We start from the raw sequence: 23194 nt of genomic DNA, 5'->3' as shown, positions 1-23194 counted from the left end.
ACAACAATTTTAGGGTATTCCAGGAAAAAAAAAAAAGCCACTTCTGTGTGCTTTCCCCAAGCACTGGTTTGAGCTGTTTGGGCAAAGTGACCATGTGCCCATGACAAGATGTCACTCCCTCATCTATTACACATCAGCAATCTTCTGGTAGGGATAACCTGCAGCCCTGGAGACTCGTTTGGCAGATGTTTGGCATTGCTGCTCCCTGGCCACTTTGCTGCACAAGGTGCCTAGCTCTGCTGCTGTGACCTGATGGAGGAGCGGGACTCTCTCCTGGCACCCCAGGGATTTTCACAGGATAACAACTGGAATTTTCACTCCTTGTTAATTACGCAGATTGCTTGTGCTTGGTCAAACCCCTCTTCAAGCACCTATGTCTCCTGCCCTGGTCTTGCCACGGCTCCCTGCCCACCCAGTCCCTGTGGAGACAGGAGCCAGCCTGTGCTCACACTGCTGCGGCCCAGTGCTCGCCGGCCCCTGTGCAGCGCCAGCATGTTGGCAGTTGGCTACCCCCCTTGAATCCCCCTCTTCTCTGGGCTATATGTGGCATTTCCAAGCCCTGACAGCCTGCTCTGAATGTTTTCCATATTTGTTCAGCCTCCTCCTCGGTTCAAATACCGGGAACAACTCAGGCGGCACGAAGCGAGGCTTTGGGGGGCAGAAAAACCCTCGCACACCCGTCGGCGCATGCACACGCACACGCACGTGAGAAACAGCATGGGGAATGAGAAGAAAGCCCGGCACAACACGTCCCTTAACAGCCAGAGCCAGACACCCGAAGGGGAGAAAAGCACCGACTCGAGCAAGATGCAGGAGCCAGCAATGAAGAAGAAGAAGAAAAGCAAGGGGGATCCCAAAGCTGGCCAGGAGGAGGAATCCCACACATGTTGTGACTGCCGTTTCCCGCTGCTGTTTGCTTTGTTGCAGCTGGTATTCGGCATCTCTGTAACAGTGCTGGGCTTCCTTATGGCAGGCGTCAGCTCTTCTCTGCTAGTCAGAGACACTCCATATTGGGCTGGGATAATTGTAAGCATAAAGTCTGTTTCTACATAAAGTGCCTTTGCCAGCATTAATGCAAGCTGCATGACGCTACACTTTAGACTAACGAACTGCATGCACAACACCATTTAGGTTATGCTAACTAAAAATGTTACTGGGATTAAACTTCTGAATATGCTTTCCCAAGGAAGCTGCTCCTGCAAAATAACAAAATCTTTCGTATTCTTCCCTGAAATACAACAACAGACCTTAAATAAAACTCATGCTTGCTGGTCACTAAATGTATGTATTAGCTTTTGCTTCCCTGTGGGCTCGTGCCTGGTGATGCTGAAAGAAATGCTGATTACTTACGCTACCTCCCCCCTTTCCCCACGGAAACATAATAGTCAGGTTTGAGAAGTGGGGGCAGAACTCTCAACTTTTAGCTCTGCACGCTGATGGTAGCACAAGAGGAGAAATGGCTGTCCACACAGCTTCCTTGCTGCGCTGCAATTTAACCCCTTTTCCGCCCGTGGTTCCCACCACGGCCGAGACTGCACGTGACTGTGGGGACACTGGGGGGTGACGTGCACGTGCTGGGGGGCAAGGCAGGGTCCTGCAGGAAAAGGGGACCCCTGGGGGAGCGCTGCTAGTCAGGATGCCTGTGCTGGTCCTGCAGACATCAGGGCCTGGGTGGCCCCCCTTGGCCGTGTGCTCTGGTATGTTAGCAGCCTGGGATGTGCCATGGGTGTAATTCAATAGGCAGATTTTCTCCCCAAAGCAGCAGGCTTCAGGAAAATGGATACAGAAGCATTAGCACTACTTTGGGTGTTGTTAGACTGTAAGAACTTCCAGCAATGATCTGACCACCCAGACTGCTGGGGTTTGCTGTATGGACCCTGCTGGTGGGGGTGAATGTGGCACCTCCACACTAGCAAGCCCTAAGCAGCTGCTGGAGGCAGCAGCCTAAAGGAGACTCTCGGGGGGGCTAGGAGCAGGGCCTGAGCTCCCAAGCAAAGCAGAATATCCTTGCTCATCTCATCCTTCTTGTTTTTCTTGTGACAGAAGAGTTATCAAAGAGTTTAATGGTTTTTCATGGGGTGAGAGCCTGCCCTTGCTCTGGAGGAGGACTTCCTCTTGGGGGTCTTCTCTGTTAACTCATAAGGGAGAAGTACCTGTGATAAAATAGCAGCTTGTGACATTTTCACTCTTCCTGTTTATTTTGAGATCCTGGAGGTCAGATTCTCTTTTTTCCAGGCAGTGTTTGTAGCATCCCAGGTTGGAAATAGCTTTTTCAGGAGAAAAGTTGTCACAAAAAGACTGGGGAAAGACCAAGCTCAGCTGAAGTAGTGTATGGACAGGGATGTGAAAAAAAACCTTGGCCCTGTGAATGTCACCAGCGTCGAAATGGTGCTGATCTGAGACAACTACACAGGCCTGATCTCCCTCAGGCATGCCTGAGACTCAACCAGCATCTCTGTTTCGTAAGGCTGAGCTGTAACCCCTAGCATTTTTAGCAACAACTGCCTGCAGTAGTGACGTCTGGGTGACCACACAAGGCAAAGCTCCATCGCTTTTAGAGTTCCCACCTGAAAAACAAGTGAAACTTGTGTGCATTCTTGAGCTAGCCCACAGCTCAAAGCAAAACTCAGCCTGGGACCATGCTGACTGGCTCTCATGGCTTCATTCTCTTAATGCTGCAGGGGGCTGTCACTTCCACGGTTGTCAGGAGGACCTGTGTACACTGATGGATGTGCGTGGGGACCCATGGGGGGTGGTTACCATAGGTATAGTTCAAGTTGAATGGCAACTCTCACCATAGGGACCCTGGCGGGATGTTGAGCCACTGGCATGTCTATATCTGGTCTGATTCCTCCCTGGCTCAAAACAGCATGTTGCTTTTGATGCTGATCATCCTCGTGGTGATGGCAGGGACTGTGTGGCAGGGGGACACGGCCAGGAAGGCTTTCTGGCATGCTCAGCCCAAAGTAGAAGGCAAGAGGGCTCTGACCTTGCCCAGGGATCAGATGCCAGCAGGGAAAAAGAGAAGCCAGTGCTAGGAAGGAGAGGCGGAGGTGGTGGTGCAGCCCCAGAGCCTCCCAATAAGAGAGCACATGGAGCACTGGCCATGTCTGATGCACCACAGGAATAATGAAGAGTGTATTTCTAAGGGGCAAAATGCAGGGGGCAAGAGGTGATGCTACATTTATTGTGTTCCTGTGCTGTGATGTCCCTGTGGAGGTACCCAGTGCCCACTGGGACATGAGGTGGAGATGGCCAGGAGCTGCAGAGATGGAGCTTCTGGGTGTGTGGTTCATGGGGTGCTGCAGGTGAGCTGTGATGGGAAACGTGCTGAGTTCTGGCCTTTGGAGAGCTGGGGGGAGTGGCCCACAAAAGAGGGCCCTCAGCTAGGACCTCCTGTGTGTGGATGGATGTTCTATGGTCGCCTCCTGGGCTGCTGTGGGAAGCTGCATGGAGTGCAAGTAGGCAGGGGATGGACAATCCACCCACGTGCAGCTTGTAGAACAAGCGTCAGGGCAGAAAGTGACTTCCCAAAACTTGTTTATTCACACAGAAAAGAGCAACGGAAAGATGTAAAATACCAGAGCATATTTGTTTTAGTAGCATCCCACTCAAGTGCTCTTTTTAAGAGATTCAACTAGTATTCAGAATCAAGAACTTAAAAAATCTATTATTGAGACCTTTTTAGCAACATTATAGATAATGGGTGAAGCTCATTCCTAGTGTTACTCCATTGGAATTACACCAGGGCTGGATAAGACCCCACAGCTGTTAATGCAGAATGACAGAAAAATGAAGGAAAATTGCTAATGTGTTAAGTAGACCTTGATTGATGGGTTTTTCTTCTTTATTAGTGTCAAAATTGTAACACCATTCCCTGCTGAAAACCAAGCACTACAGCATCTCAGTATGAATGAAAAGGAACTTATTTAGAGAAGAAACCCGAGTAAATACTCCCAAGGAAAACCAAACCATGCAAGGCAGTCTGGATAAAACCAATTCAAAACCTGACTGCCTTGATAGCACAGACCATAACACAGGTGGGTTCACCATCCTGTGGAGTAAAGCATGTGCTATGCTGACTGGAGGCAGAAGAGACCCACAGCACCAAAAACCATGTCCCCCATGAGGCTCCCGCTTTCAAGTGGAGTGCCTGCTAGAGAAGGAAATGATGCAGCTAGCTTGCATTGCATCAGAAGCAGTTCACTGTGAAAACCAGTTAAAATGTACTGGTTTCAAATGAATTTCATCTGAAATCCGTGGGGCATTAGTCAGAAACCAAAGAAAAGGTTTATGGACAGAAATACAGAGCCTATGTGATTTACCACTTCTGCTTCAGCTTGAACAGCCTACTACCTTGTAAAAAGTCTGTGCTACATTATAGGGACAGAAAAAGAAGTGTAATTAAAACAATGAGGGTGGCATTCACTTCACCTACTTGTATCCATTTGCAGCAGAGATGTCTAGACCATGGTCTGCATCTTCATGAAACCTGTCCTGAGCACCCAAAACTGCAGCCTGGGCTACACTGGCAATATGCTCCTTTCTGCTGTTTTGGAGGTGCTTGGACAAACAGTTCACAAATCTACCCAGGAGTGCAGTGGTTTTTTTTTCTTTCTTTTTTTCTGTATCATGCCACTGACTTGCCATGTAGCTTTGGCCAAGTTACTTAACCTTGCTCAGACTTTGTTATTTCCCCTGTAAAGAGGGGTTAATAATGGCTATCTGTCACCCTTGCTTTAAGATCCTTGGATTAAAAGTGTTGCAGAAGCAGTATATATTAATGGTGTCCTTTCATTCTTTTTCATTAGCTTGTGGCCTTTTGACATCCGGAAGAAGAAAAGATATGTTTTTCCTTGAAAATCTGCTCTTAGATTATTTCCACTGTGATCAAAAGTAGAGCGTATCTGAAATCTCACAGGCAAGCTCCCTTTCAGCCCTGTTTTGCAGACTCAGGCAGTTAAGGAAGTTACAGAAATGCTCATCAGAAAAGATTATCTAAGGTGTTTATTATTTCTGTCAGGAAGTAATTTTAAAATCCATGTATATATGTTTGTACATACATGAAATTTGGATCTTTGGAGACATTAAAAAAAATAATAATAATCACCATCTGTTACCCAGGCAAACCAAGGCAAAAACCATGGTTCCATCTGTCCCCAGAGGAAAGGTCTCCAGGGTCCCATGGTACTGGTCAGGGATAGCATCATGGCTGCTGAGCCCCTCTCTGTTCTCTCACCCTGTGGAGAGCAAAGTCCCCCCAGGAGCTCCATGCCCACCGGATCCAGAGGGTCCCTGCACGTTAACCAAGTGTTATCCATGACTCCTTGCTTTTTGGCCACACCACTGAAGCAGTGACTTCTTGGACCTGATGGAGCACGGCTGTGTGACAGGGCTGACAGAGGAGTTTGGCTGGCTTTCCTGCTTCAGAGGTCTTCCGATGCGTAGTGCGATGCAGGTAGCAAACAGCCGGGACCATCTCCCAGTGCTGCATGTCCCTATCAGATGCTGATAATTGAGATGTTTGTTTAACTGATGTCCTCCTGCATGCAAGTGACTCAGATGTTAGGTCCTGCCACCACCTCAGCACGTGCTTGTGGGCTGGTAAGCCTGAGTGCCAAAATCAATAGTGCTGCCTGTAACAGCCTTTGCCTCCCTTGTTTTTCAGGGGCTGAATCGTGGTGAGGCTGGAAGGGAGGGCAAATGATGTTACAAGGTTTCTGAACTCCATACCCTCATCTCTGCAAAGTCACTCCAGCCTCCCCAGTTCCCAGGGAGGCAGCAGAGCCCCTAAAATTAAGCTGAGCTTTTGAAATTGTAGAAGAGGACATTGCAGGGAAGATAGGTGTTGGAATTTTTTCCTTTCAATACTTAAAGGGTTCTTATAAAAAGGGTGGAGAGGGACTTGTGTAGATAATGTAGTTGTATAGATATGATCTAGATAGATAGATAGATAGATATGATAGATAGATATGTATCTACCTGTGTAGATAATGATAGGACAAGGGGGAATGTTTTTAAACTGAAAGCGGAGATTTAGAATGGATGTTAGGAAGACAGTGTTTACTCAGAGGGTGGTGAGGCACTGGAACAGGTTGCTCAGTGAAGCTGTGGATGCCCCATCCCTGGACGTGTTCAAGGCCAGGTTGCATGGGGCCCTGGCAAACCTGATCTAGTGGGCAGCATCCCTGTCCATGGCAGGGGGCTCGGAACTTGATCTTTAAGGTCCCTTCCAACCCAAGCCACTCTATCATGATTCTATGATTTTCATCCTGGTACAGCACTGTTGGTGTTTATAACTGTTCAGGAGAAGCTTTGAGAACATTGTTGTGAGATGTATGCTAGTAGGATGGAGCCTTGCATACAGGTGCCTGTGGAAAAATAAATAAATAAATAAATTACAGTGTTGTGCTATAAAGTGATATAAAATAGAAACTGGGGTTAAATGTGCCCTGGTGGTTGGTTATATCCATTCTCCTCTGGACTAGGATGGATTTGCTGTAGCCGCAGCTGTTCCTACAATGTAAATTGCTCCCCAGCTCAGTGTAACAAAGCAGCTCAAGGGCCACCTTGTCTCCGGCAATTTCCCAACACAGATGAGGCTCTGTAGACATCTCCACCAAAAGCCTTTCATGTGATATAACATGGCAAATCTATATGGGTAAACCCCCACCAGCCTTCCCTCCCTTTCTCTTTTCACCCGTCCCTGCTGCTGGACGTAAGGTATACCCACAAGGCCCTGCCAAACACCAGACAGCCATCTTATGCATGAGGCAGCCATTTTGTCTTCCTAGCAGGCGTCAATAATTAGGAAGTATCCCAAGCTAGGGCAGGCAGCAACCAATTCCCTTCCATATCAATATGGAGGATGACTGACTATTTAAAAACCCCTGAAATGTGTTCTCTTTCAAAGCCTGAAAGGAAAGAGACACTTTCTTGTTAGGCCTGGCCCCTTGCTGATTTTTTGTTGTTGTTGCTTTTGACACCTCTTCCTGCAGCAATTGTGGAGGTGGCTTTCAGTCAGGCTTTACCTCCTATACAGCCTTGCTGGGTTTTTAACTTTCACTTGTTATTAGGGAAACTGATTTCAAATTTTAATAAAAGGGGACACTTAAAAACTGGTGCCATCAAAGTATCTAATGGAAATGACAGTCATGCAGGCATCCATTTTTTATACAAGCAAGCTTCAATTAGCCATGGGCAAACATCAAAAGGTTTGAGGGAGGACTGCCTCCGAGAAGAGCCTCCAAGTTCAGGTATTTAACTGAGCCTTCTTCAAACTGTCCGAAATGCTGGATGATATTCAATGAGGTATTCTGCAGGAAATACACTCCAGTATACTCCAGTACTTGTTTATAGTTGTATATGAGCATAGCACCAGAGATATACTCTTCTGAGCCCTCTGCAATTTAGTCTCATTATTTTCTGAGAGTAACTATGCACTGATGTCTGCCTAACAGAAATCCACACTTTTATGTGGATGAGGTGTGGAGTGGAAAACGATAGGAAGAAATGTTGAAAGGTCACCTTTCAGAAGGGTGTGGGCAGGGAGGTTCACACCAGAGGTCCGTGTGATACCTGGTTAGGTGCTGACCTGATGCACCTACAGCTTCAGGGGGAAGCAGGGAGGAAATCAGAGTTCCTCACTGTATTATGCTTGTGTAAAAAGCCTATGTAAGATCTGGAGAGGGAGGTTGTTCAAGCAGGTTTCTTCAGCCTCGGTAACCTTTTGACTATACAGAGATGATGGCTTTCCGTAGTTTCACAACCATGGACACATTTCAAATGGCAAGTCTCATTCACACAGGACTCTTAGCTGTGTTATGCTCCTCACATTGCAAATCACTGTTGGCTCTAGGAACTTTTACTTTTTTTGCTTGGTTCCCTCAGGCACTTGATTGCCCAGCAGTGTACTTCTGACTGAACAGCAATAATGAACTGCTGCTGTAGTTCCTGGTTTTGTAAGTGATGGCAGTCTTTGTGGTGCTTTGCCATGGGAATTAAATCTCACTCTAGGAAAAGTGACCGTTGTCAGTGCTGTGCAACTGACATAAATGGCAGAGATCATTACAGAAAAATATAGCTTCATTTGATTATGAGTGATCTTCCAGGGTTTTGATTACTTTACAGGTTTTAAAAGAAAGTCACATGTCTGATGTGGTGCATTATTGCAGGGTTTGAAGGAACCTGTAGTAAAGACATGACTATTTTAGTCTGTAGGTGGGTCAGTTATCATGGGTTTTTATGGATGTTAGAAGAAAGATTTCCTAGCTGATGATGGCCTTTGCCTGCAACCACAATATGCATCTTTATCATTCTTATCAGAGCTATTATTTCTGGAAGTAATTTAGATGCAGCTAGACTTTCCTTAAATCTAGTGAGAAATCTATAAGAGGAAAAACCACTACGGAGCAGTACCTCTGTGTGGCAGATTGACTTTTGCATGTGGTCGTGAGACCCAGGCAGACCCAAGGCTGATGAAAGCTAGCAGTTAAAGCTGCGTGTAGTACTTACTTTTGTTGCAGTTTCCTCAGACCTCATAAAGAAATGAGCATCAGTGTCACTGTCTGCAACAATGTGTAGGGATGTCTGGCATCAGATATAATCCCATTTCATAATGACAAAGCCAACAGGAACATTTTCCTTCTTGCATCAAAGTCTGGGTCCAGTGGGACTGTTAAATTTGGTGGATAGTGTGGCTTCTCTGAATATTTGGACAGGAGCTAAGCCTTGCCAGGTACAACAAGGCTGGTAATCCATCAAGCTAAATATCTCCTCTGAGGGTAAGCCATAGACTTCAGAGACAGCAAAAAGATGTAATTTCTTTACCCTTATCCTTACAAACAGAAAGATCATTGTGATTTGAAGTGAGCAACTATAAAGTAACATGTCCATAATGCAAATTTCCTCCAAAATCTGTTAATAGCAGATTTTCCCCTGAAGTTGGAAAGTTTACAGCCTTGTTATAATGGAATAACCAGCCTATGGTACTGAGGGCATCAGCAATGCCATATGGTGTTACACTGCATATACCTGAGAAGTATTGTCCTCTGGTGTGTGTGTTTTTTGACCCCTAAAGGTTGTTGTAGGAGGTTCTTTCTCCCTAGCCCCAGTATAAAGAGCAGAGGAGTTACAGTCTGCGCATGTGAATTGCTTGCAGCAGTTGTCTGGTGGCATACTGTAGGCCCAAGATGCTCCTTTAAACCATTTTTTTTGCCTCCTTCCTTAATTTCTTGGTGGATTTTTTTGACTCTCACACTTTACCAGTTGGATGTGACCAGGTTTTCAAGATCCTCTGGGTGAGAGGCACTTTGCTGGAGAAAGCCACATAGTCTATAGCAACACTTGGGCTAAAATTGAAGCAACAATGAGAAAAAGCGGCTTCACAAATATACAAGGGAGAGATACAGGCAGATCAGAGCAATCTGTGGTTTTGAAAGCTGCTGAAATAAAGCAAACCACATTAATATGTCAGTGTGTGAAGATAAAGAATGCAAACCACAGCAGAAATTGGTGCCCTACATGTTCGTATTTCCCCCCATTATGTATGTTACACAACCATCTCCATCACCGTCATGTGGTGCTCTTGCACCTCCTGTACACCTTGTGCTTGGTTCTTAAGTGACCAGATGTGAGAGAGATCCAAGGAAGATCAGGTGACAATGTCTACCAGCTTTGCCCAAAGGACTTTCTTGGGTCCCGGGCTGCCCTGCATTGCCACCTGTGTTTGTTCCTGTCAGAGATGATGAGCCTGTTTTTCTCATTTGTGATCCTTTTAAGAGTTGTAGTAAGCTTGGTGGGAAGGACAGGGCTGGCTGGTGCAGGAGGACGCTGGCACCATGCAGAGCAGGATGTCAAGCCAAAGTGCTTTGGTGCAGCTGGATCTATTCAGCATGGTGAGCTAGGCGAAAGGAAAGTTGGTGGTGAGGGATTTCAGGTACTACCAGAAATCAGACTTCTTCCTAACTGCTTGGGTTCTGGTTTTAAGATGATGAAGATACGTAAAGGCACACTCCTTGCAAGTGCCGAATGGATGTTGCGGTATGGTTGCAGCCTCACTGTCAAACTATCTATTTTGTAGCAGTGCCTGAGGCTGCAAGCTGTGAGAAACGCTCATTTGTGCTAGCCAGTGTGCACGTACAGTTTGTTTGCCAAAGTCCTGTAGATCCAAGGACTGTACACATAGATCCCCATGGGTGCAAGGAACATGCCAGGCAAATCAACTGGAAGACCTGCTTCTAAATACCTTTGGGATCAGGCCCTGTTCCTGTTGCAAACTACAAGAGCTTTAATTAGATTCTCATGACAGCATGCTCTAGCCCTCTTTGGAGTGGGGGAAATGAAATGTCCAGAAAATGTTTATGCCTGTCCAGAAAATGTTTATGCCTGTTTTGATAGTGGTTTTGAAATAATTAATTCTTAAGACTTTTTAGCCCTGAGATGCTCTTGACTAATGGGAAGAAAGTCTGCTGCTTCCCAATAAAAAGAAATAGCACTGGAGCTTATCTAGAGCAAAAACTTTTAATTTTTTTTAGCCAGTCCTAGTAAAGAGCCATTTTCACTGAATTGTAAACTGGGGGATTTCACAAGGTATGCCTTAATGAAAATTAAATCTGTACCCTTCCTACATGCATCTGTATCACATTTAGGTCTTTTTCTAGACAGTACTCTTCTATATTTAAATACTTCCCTTGGATAACCTTCCATGTCACTACCTATTCAGCAAAGGGTGTGTTAGTCCATCTGGAAAATTTTGAAATAAGATCTCAATATAAACTCAAGCTGAAATTTACTCAGCATAAAAATGCATATTTCTAGGTTTAGAGATAACAGTTACAAGAGGTGATCTAATTAACTGCTATTCTGTAGCTCTTATAGAATCTATTTTAATTGTATAACAAATGCATATCGATTGGTGGCAAGCAAGTGCTAAAGCAAGTTCAATTGCATTTAATGTTGTATGCTTAGTCAATAAGGCATAGGAAGTGTCTGCTTCAAGCTGGGATATTGCAATGGCTATTGAAGCTCTGGGATGCAGGATTACCCCATGCTACTTCCCAGTCGGCATCGACTGCATCCGTAACGTGCCTGCTGTAAGGCAACTGTCTTAGTCACTTAGGGGGTACTGACAAATATTTACCAAAAGATTTTTATGGTTATTCTATTATACTTCACAGGTGTAATTCAAAACTGTTCTATTATTAATGTATAAAATAGAAGCAGAAAGCTGTTTTCTGTATAGATACTCCACACTTTGGTTTTGCTCAGTGAGAGAATTTACCTTTAAAGAACAGAAATGTAAAACATGTGGTGGTCATAATCCTCAGCAACATTGCTTTTTACCATCACTCACAAAAATGCACACTTCTGGTTTAAAAAAAAAAAAAAAGTCAGTATATTGTTATAAAAGAAATACTTAAGCCTTCCGAAATATCCTAGCCAAGCCTTGCTGGAATTCCCACCCAGTGTAATCTTCTATAAATACCTCTATATAAAAGCACCTCTCCAAATATCTCAGTACATTATTTAAATCCCAGAGGAATTTCAGAAAGTGTATGCAGGAACGGAAGTCCCTTTAAATGACAGCCTTTTGTATGGGAAGCTTTCTGAAGCGGGAGGCCTGAGCCTGCCATGCTGAAAGGCAGCGGGGTGTTTGCAGGGGTCATATGAGGCCCTGTTTCAATCACACTTGATCAGTAGGGGAAAAAATAAATCCAGGCTGGTCAGTGGCAGCTCTGCAGTTCTTGCCTTAACCTGTCTCCAGCAGCACCTCCTGGCGATGGGTGCAGCTCCTCTGCTTCCCGTGGGCCGGGTCGGATTCCCAAAGGGAAAGGCAGCAGGGACTTGCTCCCACGATGCCATTGGAGTCAGCCAGAGGTGAATCTGGCCCTGGGTTCATGCAAGTGTAAATGCCCACCCGTGTAGCTGAAGCAAAGCAGATGTGATTTATTGCTCATCACAAGATCCTTTTAGCAGCAGATACCGGCAATACTTAAGCCTAGCTTTGAGGCAAGCAGCCCCTTTGGTTTGACATGAATCTGGGCATGTAGTGTTAAGCAGGTGTATATATGCATTTTTCTAGTGCTCGCTGCAAGTTGTTTCCTACTGCAAGTGGGGGAGTTTATTGGATATTACTAGAGGTGTGATCTCCTTAAGGTTTAAGTTTTATGGGGATGTTAATTGAATTAAAAGATTAATATACAGTGCAAGGGACCAAGGACATAGGTGATTAATCCTGAGACATAAAACATGTTTGAGTCACATAGAAGCACTACAGGGGGGGAGAAAATATCAGCACTGAAGGACCTTTGACAAGAAAGGTTGTTTTTTCCCCTGACAACCCTGTCAGCTATTGCTGTCAACAATAAAAAGAAGAAAACAAATAAATTGGAGACCGTGTGTAAGTCATAGGACCAGAATATAAATACACATGACATGGAGAGGAATAAATAATACTGACGCTTTCTTTGGAAATGTTCTCAGGCAATACTTCCTATTAATGTCTTACTGAAATGACATGAAATAAAACTTTATGGGAAAAAGTATTATTAATCACACAGGTTCTTGAGGGATGTGACTACCTGTGTATTCAAAGGCACTCTTCCTTTATGGGGCTACTGGCTAATACCCTACACCGACAACGAAGGTATTAAAAAAAACTTTGGTATTTTATTAATCAGATCATAAAAGAAGTGTGCTTAACCATTGCTGTCTGAAAGGACATCTATGCATTTTTCACTACAGGTCAAGTAGTCCCCTGCAGAGCTGGAAATCTCCACATGAGCAGCACTGCCATGTTGTGCAGAAAGCAGGTGGGGAAGGGACCATGAAGGAGCCCAGACTCATGGTCCCATCCCTAAGCAAAGGCAATATGTGCTTTGGTCTGGTTTTCCCTGGAGAAGGCAAGTGACATTGTTCTGGGAAAGCAGAAAAACCCAAATTAATGACAAGGCTTCAAAACCCTCATAGTAATATGAAGGGGAAAAATAGATTCTTGAGAATTTAATAGTTATCATTTATAATCAAGCTGCTGCTAGTAAAGAGGATGAGGCTTGCTCCTGGCCATATGTGAAGACAAGCCTTAGCAGCTTGAAAGCATGCTGCCTGATCTCTGCTAAGGTCCTCACTACAGCTGAGCCCCCTAGGATCCCACCATATCACACCTGAAGGTGTGATACGAAGTGACATTTAAGACCATGCACATGTCATCGGCTCACCTGTTTTTCCAAGGCAGCCCAGCTGTGCGCTGTTTCCTCCAAGCATAGCTCCAGCCTACAACTCCCTCTTGCCCTGCAGTTACAGGCAGGATGTCCTGATCCAGCCCCAGCAGCCCCGTGGTGGCACCTGGGGATGCCTTCTGGCACCCATGCGGATCCTCCTATCCAGGCACAGGGGAAGCTGCCAAAAAAAGATACAGGCTTGTTGCAGAGTCAGTCCGCTGGGAAACACCCCAAGACCTGCAGTGAGTGAAAGACCCAGCGAAGGTCATGGGTTGGGCTCCTCAACACTTGGCCAAGGAGGGAATAAGGTCCATGTGGGACTGCTTGATTCAGTAATGCCCAAATTGTGTTTTGCAGACAGTGGTGAGCTGTGGGGTGCAGGGCTGCTGCCTGCTGCCCATTAAAACAAGGGACACGGGGAACAGGGCAGGCAAGTGTAGTGCCTGGGTATGCCAGGTCCTGCATCCTCCTGTGGTTTGCTTACTGGCCCTCCAAAAAGTGTGGGAGAAGAAGGCTCTTGGTTGGAGTTCTCAGCACTATGGGGGCCTGGAAAGCACTGCTTAAAAAAGGAAATTCCATTTATTGGGCTAGCTTACGCGTTCCTCAGAGCAGGAACTTCCCTCCTTATGTGGCTGGAAAATGCCTATCAATGAGTATGCCTCTTCAAATAAATCTCAATCTTCAGAATTAATAATAAAGACAGCTGAATGAATACTGAAGTGCATAAATACTTTTCCATTACTGTTAACCATCAGCAATTACTGCCACAGGGCTAAAATGCAGTCTCAGATTGCAGGAGAGATGTCCTCTTTGGTGTCCACTCTGGGAGAGATTGAAAGCCTCTGCTATAAACTGTGCTGCTTCTTATCCTGAGGTAGCTATGATTACTGATTTACAACCACATATCCCACAATGGTTATATAAAAACCCAGCCAGCACCCAGTGGTATGCAGGAAGGTGATCTTGGGGCTTACAAGCCCAGCTTCATAAGCTTTCTGCTCCTTTTTGACAGTTACATGGACAAAAGTTCAATATGCATCCTGGAAGGGTATTGCCAAGCTGTAACTTTGTAGGTCTGATTCACAAAGCCCCTCAGGGTAAGTTCTTTGTGCCTCAGTGTCTGTAAAGTGGAGGTTAAAGCTCTTTCCTCACAATCCACACATATGACGCTCTTACACCTATGGATGTAGCCCCTATGCAAAGTATTTGACTTACATGCTGCTCCTTGAGTTACAGTCATGTTAAGACAGAAAGGTGTTTTGGCTTGAAAAATGTTATTTTTGTTGCTGTTGTTCTTTAAAACAAACAAACAACAACAACAACAACAAAACACTGACACATTTTAAATCTTTTCCCTTGCAGGTCTGCATGGTGTCCTTAGTGGGGTTTGTTATGCTTTGTATTTCATACCAACCTGATGAGAAGACATGTGTGCAGTTCACAGTAAAGGTACATTGACTTTTTGTTATTTCTTTTTCTTCTTGTGTCATTAAATACAATCAGAAAAGTTGATGCCGGGGATATTTTTAAGACCACATGAAAAGAAGTGAAAATGCACTTGAAATGCAAGAATGGTTTTCTGGTATTTTCCAAGCAGCTAAGGAAGAAACTGTAGTGTATAAAGGGGAAACTGTAACGAATATTTGAAAACTGAACAAGACACTTTTTATTATTTGTCATATGTTAAGAATATCGAGGAGAGTCTGATTAACAAAGCTGGAATAATTTGCAAGGTGTTCAGTGAAAGATGGGGGTTACTGATTAAGTAGGGACGATCAGAGAGAGCCAGGTAAGAATTAGTGTGGGATAGAACAGATCTACTTTAATTAAGTGTTAATTTTTAATGTGGTCTTAGAGGCATCTGAGCATCGTCCCAGCAGTTTTGCTCCTCACCATGAAATAAGTGATTGGGCACAGGTGCATTAAAAAGCGTGTCTGGAAATCTCTGCCTACCCACCTTTCTGGTCAGGGAGGGGGCTTTGTCTTAGAGCACAGTGCCTTCTGCCAGGGTCGGGCATTGAAAACATGGGAAAGCATTAGCACACCTTGGGAACAAGTGTTCTTCCATGAAGGGAATTCCCATCTGAGGATTGCAAAAGAAGCACAGAAGCTGTGCACCTTGTCCTGCCTCAGTCCCCAAAATCGTGCTTCAGTGACACCAATAAGTGACTAGAAAAGGAACGCTGAGGGTGCTTGTTCCAGAGGTGAAGTTTCTAACACCATTTGTCTGGGCTGGTTTTCCTTATTATTGTAATTTTGAGGGCTCTTAATATTTTGCAGACACATAATAACCAGGAAAAATACCAACACAAACAACACAAAATAACAGTGATTATTAACTGAGAAAGGTAGAAGGAAATCAAATGCAAGGAACAGATTTTCAAAACCTGGCATTCATCTTCCCTTAGAAATTAGGCCCTGGAGTGTCTTTTGTGCCTCTCTAAAGCTTCTCCTGTGCTTACAGAAAGAAAGGAGGAAGGAGAACAATTATTTCCACGCTTTGATTGCCTTTAGGTTCTTGTCCCCTCACCTTCACACATGGCAGTAAGCACAGCAGCTGCCTGGGGAGCTGCAGAGATGGGCGGGAGCTGCCACGCCAGGCTTTGTGCTGCTTGCCCGGCAGCATTGCACTGAACTTCACTCCTCCCATGCAGGAAGGGAGGCATCCGTCCCTGGGCCAGCGAGTTGGCCTGGGTGGCTCAAGTCTCTTCCACTCTTAGCAGCAGCACCAACATGAGGAGCATGGGACATTTCTCCCCCAAGAAAATAAATACTCTTGAAGTGCTCCCCGAGTCATGTAAAATGGGTTATTCTCATCAGTTTTGCCAGAATTAGAGCTAAAGTCTCCCTCAGAAGACTTCTGGCGCAGTCAACAGCCGGTGGGCTGTTGCCCACTCAAAGGATCCTCCCCCACAAAATCCACCTTCCCACTGTTTCCTGTTGCACCATGCCACAGGATTGAGTCAGTCCCAGGCTCTTCACTCCTCCTGTTCCACATCCCCACCAAGAGCCAGCATCCCACTGTGCCTCCCCTCCCCACTACCCCTCCAAACAAATCGCTTCTGGCTGTGGGGCAAGTACCTGTTTTAAACAACATAGGAGCTGAGAGCCTCCTCCTGGGCTTTGATAGCACAGGACCCATCTAAACCTCCAATATCAAGTCTCAAATCTGCAGCTGCCAGTTGAAGGCTATCTCTGAACAAGGAAAGTGATATTAGCTATTTGGCAACAAAGCTGAGTATGCAAAATTATGATCATGAGCCAAAGACAAGCTCCTGAAGTTAGTTCCCCTTCCACAGGGGCTCTCTGCTTTGTCCAGCACCGTGGTTGGGTCCAGCCCTATCTGCCCCAATTCTCCTCCTCAAGACTTGCTGCCCAGCCCAGGCCCTGCCCTCACTTTGGTGGCTGGTGCCCACTGGGGCTCCACACAGCTGCTGAGTATCCTCCTAGAAGAAAATTTTAGTTGGTCTCTCCTGGAGTGGAGGAAGCACCCCAGGATGCCTTAGGTAGCCCAAGGTTCATTTTGAGTGGAGGACCACACACGTACAGCTCTGGGAGGTTTTAGCCCACCCCCAGGGTGACCCTATGAAGACTGTGAGGGACTCCCTGTGGTGGGAAACTGGAGGAGATCCACACAGTCCTTCCTCCCTATTGCCAGCTGCTTTCATTTCACGCTCGCATGAGCCCCAGAGCCCGTCAACAAAAGGAGGCACAAGAACTGCTTTCAGCAGAAGCCCCTGCCTGAGACTACTGCAGGTATCTGCAGCACCCCGTGTGTCAGTGGGAAGGGAGGACAACCACCTCTGGGAGGGTGGCTTCCACCATGCTGGTGGTGGGTGGGGGTGATGGGTGGTGGACCACCACCATTTTCAGGGGGATGCCAGTGAGCTTCAGGGTAGCTTTCTGCCCTTGCCCCACCTCTGCTTCCATGGGAAACATGTCCTGATCATGGCATCTCCCATGGCAGTGTGACACCCTCTACTCCTGCCCACACATCCCCGGCAGCCCACGCCATGACACACACAGTGGTTCCTCTTTCCTGCTTGAGGTGGCTCAAGCCTGAGCCAGCACAGCCTTCAAAAGGGGTTCCCCAGACCCACGTCAGCAAACCCTGCTGGTTTCATCCCTGATAAGTGTGAAAAGCCTTTTTTATGAAACACTAGATCCATATTAGATGCTTTATTTTCTTTTCAGCGTTGACCAAAACTATCACCGCTAAATACTGCTGAAAGTTTCTTCCTCATATGAGGAAGCTGAGGGAGGATGAGCTGCCGTGCTCTGACCTCATTGTACGCTGCTTCTCCCCGCTTCCTTTTTCTCCTTCTACTTAAACAGCAGTCACCGTGCCTATCTCTATCAGGCCTCTACAAACAGTTTTCCAGTGGCAAGTTCTAGTTCCTGGGCAGAGCTCACTGTGCAGTCGTATTTGCAACATCGAAGTTGCCTCCAGGTCTGGCATGTGATTAATCTGCTGATGGGATCCCAGTGCTCTCTGTCTTGTGCTCTCTCATAGGCAGTACTTGCATTTGCCTCACCTTTGATATTGGGAACTGTGTTCATTTCTGGAATCTTGTAAAGTTATTCCTCTGCAAATACCTTGAGAGAACAACGCACTGTTTGGAAATTGCCCTACATCCCCACGCATCTCTGTTCACCTCTGAGGACTGCCAGAAGAGCTGCCCATGTATTCTGTGTGTTTCAAGGCGACTCTGAGATTTACTTCCCCTTAGGTACATAACAGGCACGTTCTTGCTCACTGTACCTGGAGGGTACTTAAGGTTGTGGATTTCATGCTAGTTTGTGCTCACTTTGGATAGAAGTTGGCAGTGAAATGAAATACGTGCCAGAGGAGAAGCAGGCACAACACGTAGTCTCAGCTTAGCATCTCATTTATTAGGGAGGCCTGATTCTGTCCCCTACTGGGCTGAATCCAGGGTTGTCCAGCCAGTCCCCCAGGGACACCTGCCTCACAGAACAACTTTTGTCCCTCAGAGAAGGAAAATGTTCATCAATGTTTGTCCATTTTCCATTTTCCCCACCTTTTAAAGCAATACCGTAAGCCTGTGAAGAATCACAGCTTCATTTGGAGGTCTCCATCAGTCAGCTGCGCTCCCCTTTCTATGTGCTTTATACTCAGAGGTGTCCCCATTTCCCAGCTTCACCTTTCCCATGCACTGTTACCTTGAAACCTGCAGGGGTAAAAGATTTGCATTTAAGAAGAGCCACCCTCATTTTGAAGCTGCCCTTGGTTTAAGACTGCAGGGGAAGTCATTAAATTTAATAGTAGCCAGGTCTTGGAAATGAAGATCTAGCTGTAAGAATTCTGTTATTTGGCGGGGAAAATGTATTTACAGCTTGAAGACCAGCAATAAGCCTAAATATATTTTTTTTCAAACTGACAGCCAAATAGGAAGATTGATTTGCACTGTAGATTTAAGACAAATACACCAGGAGTGTGAATTTTATAAAGATATACATACTTGGAGTTTCAAGGTCATAAAAAATGCTTTATATTGATAGTTTGCTTGTGGTATTGAGGTTAAGAGATAGGGAGAGAAGCTGCTGTTTAAAATAACAGATTCCCAGCCACGCCATGTGTCTGACAGATAAGACGCCAAGATAAATAAATTTTTTTACAGTGCTGAACAGAACCAAAAATGGTATTTTGGCTAAATACAGCATATGATCTTAATATAAATTCACACATATTTTGTGTGAACAGAGCATCAATTGCCAGCTCCAGCCACTGATGGGGAGGGAAATCCATATGCTCTGGTACCCGAAGGTCTCAGGTGCAACCCTGAGCAACAATGGCTCCAGAAGACTGCAAGTTTCCATGCGCTTGTGGGGATAGGCTCTGAATAGATGCCCTCCATGAAAGCCACCCCTACTTTAAAGCTGCCACTGCTGTAAGGAGAAGGGGGAGGGGGTGACAAAGCCGTGTCCTTCTCATGCAGTACCAGGGGTGGCATTGGGAAATCAGAGGTACTTGATGCACCTTTGAAAGGCTTCTTCTTCACGTTCATGGGGTAGGTTTTCCAAGGGGATTCAGCATGGCATGTGCTTCCTCATGGAAATGTACCAGGACCAGGAAGTGGGCAGGCTGGCTGCTGTTGCAGGGCCACAAGCAGGAGATCAGACACCTCACTGACTGATTTGCAAGTGTAAATCAGATTTGTTCGGGCATGCAAACCAAGAGCCGGGAATGACATGTGAGCCAAGTCTCAGAAACACCTACTTCTCAGCACAGCCTGGGATAATATGTCAGCACAAGCCTCAGTCTCCTTAGCTCTACTTCAAGACAGCTACACTAATTTACCTCAGCTGATGACTGTAATGATGATTGTAACGACTGATGACAGCCAACTCATGGACAACAGCAGGGGAAGATGCTCCTTCCCTCTCTATAAAGCTGGAAGTCTTCATGGTGCTCTTATCAAGTCTCAAAATTGCAAGGCAATGCTCATATAAAACAGGCAAGACAAAAATACTAGCTCTTGAAATGATCTGCTGAACTTTGCATCACCAGGGATTTATATCTGCCTTGCAATTTTTGAAGACCACAATGTCCAGACAGCACATTGAATTCGTGCATTTCCTGTGAAAAACATGTTCATGTATTCATTCTGTGTTCCTCATTCTTTGTGTGGATAGAAAATCAGTGTGTTTTTTTTTTCCCCTTCTTTTTTTTTCTTTTTTCTTTCTTTCAGCTGATGTATTTTCTGCTGAGTGCCGTGGGTCTGGTTGTCTGTGTTCTGGCAGTGGCTTTTGCTGCCCACCATTACCTACAGATCACAAGATTTACCTGCGATACCATCCTTGAGTCCTGCCAATGCAAACTGGACATGACAGACCCCCTCAGCAGGACCTTTGTCTACCAGGATGCCGCCGACTGCAGCAGTGTCACCAGCATGCTCAACCTGTACTTGCTTCTGCAGATGCTTCTTAATCTGATCGCAGCCCTGGTGTGTCTGTCGGCATGCTTTGTGATGTGGAAACACAGATACCAGGTCTTTTATGTGGGCGTTCGATTTTACCCTTTAACTGCTACTGAAGGCCAGCAACACAAAGTATAGGGTTTGGGCTGGCAGGGGGCTGTAGCCAGAGAATGGAAAATGTCAGCATACTGCCACCATAGACACTGCACATGGATGAGTGTTTGTAAGGTTTTTGACAAGGAAAAACATTCACACAGGTTAAATGAATATATTTTTCATTCATTTTAAGAGCAAATTGTATGGCTACTCCTGCAAAAGGTCCCTAGTGAGACTATCTACAGGTCACCTGAAGTCCTAAAATGTAGCTCTACTAACACTCACAGAAGAGACTCTTTAGTAGCCATAGACAAAATGAAAGCTTAAAAAAATCATTGGGAACTCATCTGCAGGGCTACAGCCATTTAGACATCAGGTCCATTTCCCTTGCTGGTAGAGATCTGTTCCAGCCTTCAGAGGAGCTGCACTGACTCCTACCAGATGAAGATCTGGTCCAAACTGCTTTATTATAGTTATGCCAATCATGCTTAGGGAATATATTGTCTCTTGGATGCAGTAGGTATAATCCACACTAACCTGACAGGGATTTACCATATGGAAAGGTAATAAGGGAGGTCAGGATCTCTTCAAATGCAGACTGAGATCAGCAGCATATGCGAATATGCTGATGACTACCATGTAAAGTACATGTTTCAGAGCAACTGGTGAAGTTGGTTACCTAACCCAATTACTAACAAAGACCGTTTTCTGTGGGTTTACTGATGGTGATGGGGTGGGCCCTTCTTCAGACCTCTCATTTCTGACGAATGAATGCTCAGTGCTTTGTGAGAAAAGATCGATTTAAGAAACCTCGAGCTGAGCTCCTGAAACGGAGGCCCCTAAATCACTAGTCACGTTGAAAACCCTGTTGACACTGCTATAATTGCATGCTCCCAAACCCGGCGTCTGGCCAGTTCCACCAATTATACTCACAGCACAAAAGACCAAGTGTGTTTTTGGTGTAACTCCTCTGAAGACAATCAGCCTCACACACCAGCTGTGGATTTGGGCCAACAGCCCTGAAAGATATATCCCTGCAACAATCAATGTTTTTAAAATGGGGTGGAGGGAGGGAAGCAAGAAGAGACTGCCAGACTCCCAAAGACATCATCTGTGTTAATAAGGGCAAGAGAATGAAGATTTCTTAAAAAGCAGCATAGAATAACAAAACTGTACTCAAACAGCACTCTGAAAGCGTGGCTCTGAAAGTGCTTTACACATAATTAGCCTTATACCAGGATGGGTATGCTGGCTTGTCCCTTGGACAGTCATCTCCACCTGCGCAGCATGGGCTCCCCGGAGGCAGGGACAGCTCTGAGTTGACAGCACTTCTCCCCGCTGGCTGGTATCAGCACAAGGGCAGGGCAGCCAGTGCTCACGCCCTGCTGTGAGTAGGGATTTCCCAGTCCTTGCCAGGACCAGGGTGTCTCTGAGGTGGGGTGGAGCAATCACAGGCTAGACAAACTGCGCCATGATCATTATAAGCAAGGAGGAAGCAAGCAGAATTTTTACAAGGCTTCAAACAAGAAAAAAAAAAAAAAAGGCACCAGTGAGTCAAAAAACTAGTCTGTCAAAAAGCTAGTTGTGTAAGCAGCTCTAATCCCAGCCAAGAAGTGCCTTCCATGCAGTGATCACACATCATGCCAAGGCTAGACTGGCATGCCTCCAGGGTCAGAAGACCACAGTGTGGTTCAGTCTCCTGTGATCCACCTAGAGCAAAGCAAAGTGCTCATGTTTTTGTCATGGAGACAGCTTCTAGCGTAGACATAACAACAGTCACCAAAATGCTCTCTGCCGAGCTGCGGAATAACGACCTTTCAAAAATGCAAGTTTTGAGACCAGCTCCCTAAAAACCTTTTTTTGTGTACCAAAAAACAAGTGGCACTAGTAAGCGTGGCTGCAGGGGCACATTTGTGAGGACTCCAGTTTGCTTGCCCATGTCGCCACCCATAGTAAGTCCTAAACTGGATTCTCAGGCATGCTCAGAGCAAGCTGAGACGCTGGTGGAGCGCACAGTGGCCCATCAAGGTGAGAACCAGCCCATCACCCCTGACTTTGGTGGAGCGTGCTGCAACCAGTGCTGGTGAACCTATGCTGGGGCCTGAATCCCATATGAGGTGGATACATACGAGTTTGGGGGACTTATTCCTGCCCTCGCTACAAGGCTCTCTGCCTCAATGGCTATGAAGCCAGAGAAGGGCTCTGCTGGCAGAGCAGGGCACATTTCCTACTGTGCCCCTTCTGAAATCTCCTGTTGTTCAGAAAATAACTGGGTGCCTGCCTGGGATATCTTCTGGGGTAGCCCTGGTGGATTTTTGGATGCTCTCTGGGGGACTAGTGGGGAGGGACATGGGTGACAGGGACGGGAAGAGGGATATTGATAAGACAGCCCACCCTGCTTAGGAAGCAATGTGTTTTAATAGCAGTGCACCCTCCACTTTGAGCCACCACCACTGAATTTGGCTCACTCATCAGTGCATTGCAGCTTAAACTTTTGCTCTGGAAGAAAGCAATATTCATTGTATATTCTATGGGTGTTCAGATGCTTTATGAATAAACTTGAGGCATTTTGGTCTAGCAAAGAATAACTTCTGTATTTCCTCTTTATATATCTTAAGAGCATAAAATCAAAACAGAAAGGAGAGAGCAGGAAATGCATACAGTAGCTCTTGGAACTGTGTTTCTCCTGGGTATGGTTTTACAACAGGTATTTTGCTCTGATCAAGAATTTCGGAAAGCATTAATTAGAGGATTAGCACCTACCACAGCACATTCAGGCAGCTCCCAGTCTTTTCCTATCAGGGAAATTCATATGGACCAAGCCAGGAGATATGCTGGGGCTTGCAGGCACGGAGAGGACAGGGGCGTTGAAGAAAAGAAATTTTTTTTAAAAAGTATTTCTCCTGGAAATGTATTCTCTGTGTGAATCACACAGAACGG

At 45.7% G+C, this 23194-nt stretch overlaps 1 protein-coding gene across 1 annotated transcript; it reads left to right on the top strand.

The window, feature by feature from the left end:
* The first annotated feature begins 567 nt into the window (after positions 1 to 567).
* On the top strand, positions 568 to 22836 carry SSPN (sarcospan). The gene is made up of 3 exons (XM_083820758.1): positions 568 to 1026; positions 14583 to 14669; positions 19931 to 22836. The coding sequence occupies exons 1-3, from the start codon at positions 577 to 579 to the stop codon at positions 20294 to 20296; spliced, it is 903 nt and encodes a 300-aa protein (XP_083676884.1). The 5' UTR covers positions 568 to 576; the 3' UTR covers positions 20297 to 22836.
* Positions 22837 to 23194: the final 358 nt, after the last annotated feature.

The sequence above is a fragment of the Anser anser genome, assembly GCF_964211835.1.
Source record: "Anser anser genome assembly, chromosome: 1".
In the NCBI taxonomy this organism is placed as follows: Eukaryota; Metazoa; Chordata; class Aves; order Anseriformes; family Anatidae; genus Anser; species Anser anser.
This window is presented reverse-complemented; position numbering and strand designations above follow the sequence as displayed.

What these genes read in the sequence shown, in the direction of transcription:
- SSPN (XM_083820758.1), top strand. Translation starts at nt 577, where the DNA reads ATGTTTTCCATATTTGTTCAGCCTCCTCCTCGGTTCAAATACCGGGAA. An exon ending in CATATTGGGCTGGGATAATT is followed by an intron (nt 1,027 to 14,582) that starts GTAAGCATAAAG and finishes TTTCCCTTGCAG; the next exon opens with GTCTGCATGGTGTCCTTAGT. An exon ending in GTGTGCAGTTCACAGTAAAG is followed by an intron (nt 14,670 to 19,930) that starts GTACATTGACTT and finishes TCTTTCTTTCAG; the next exon opens with CTGATGTATTTTCTGCTGAG.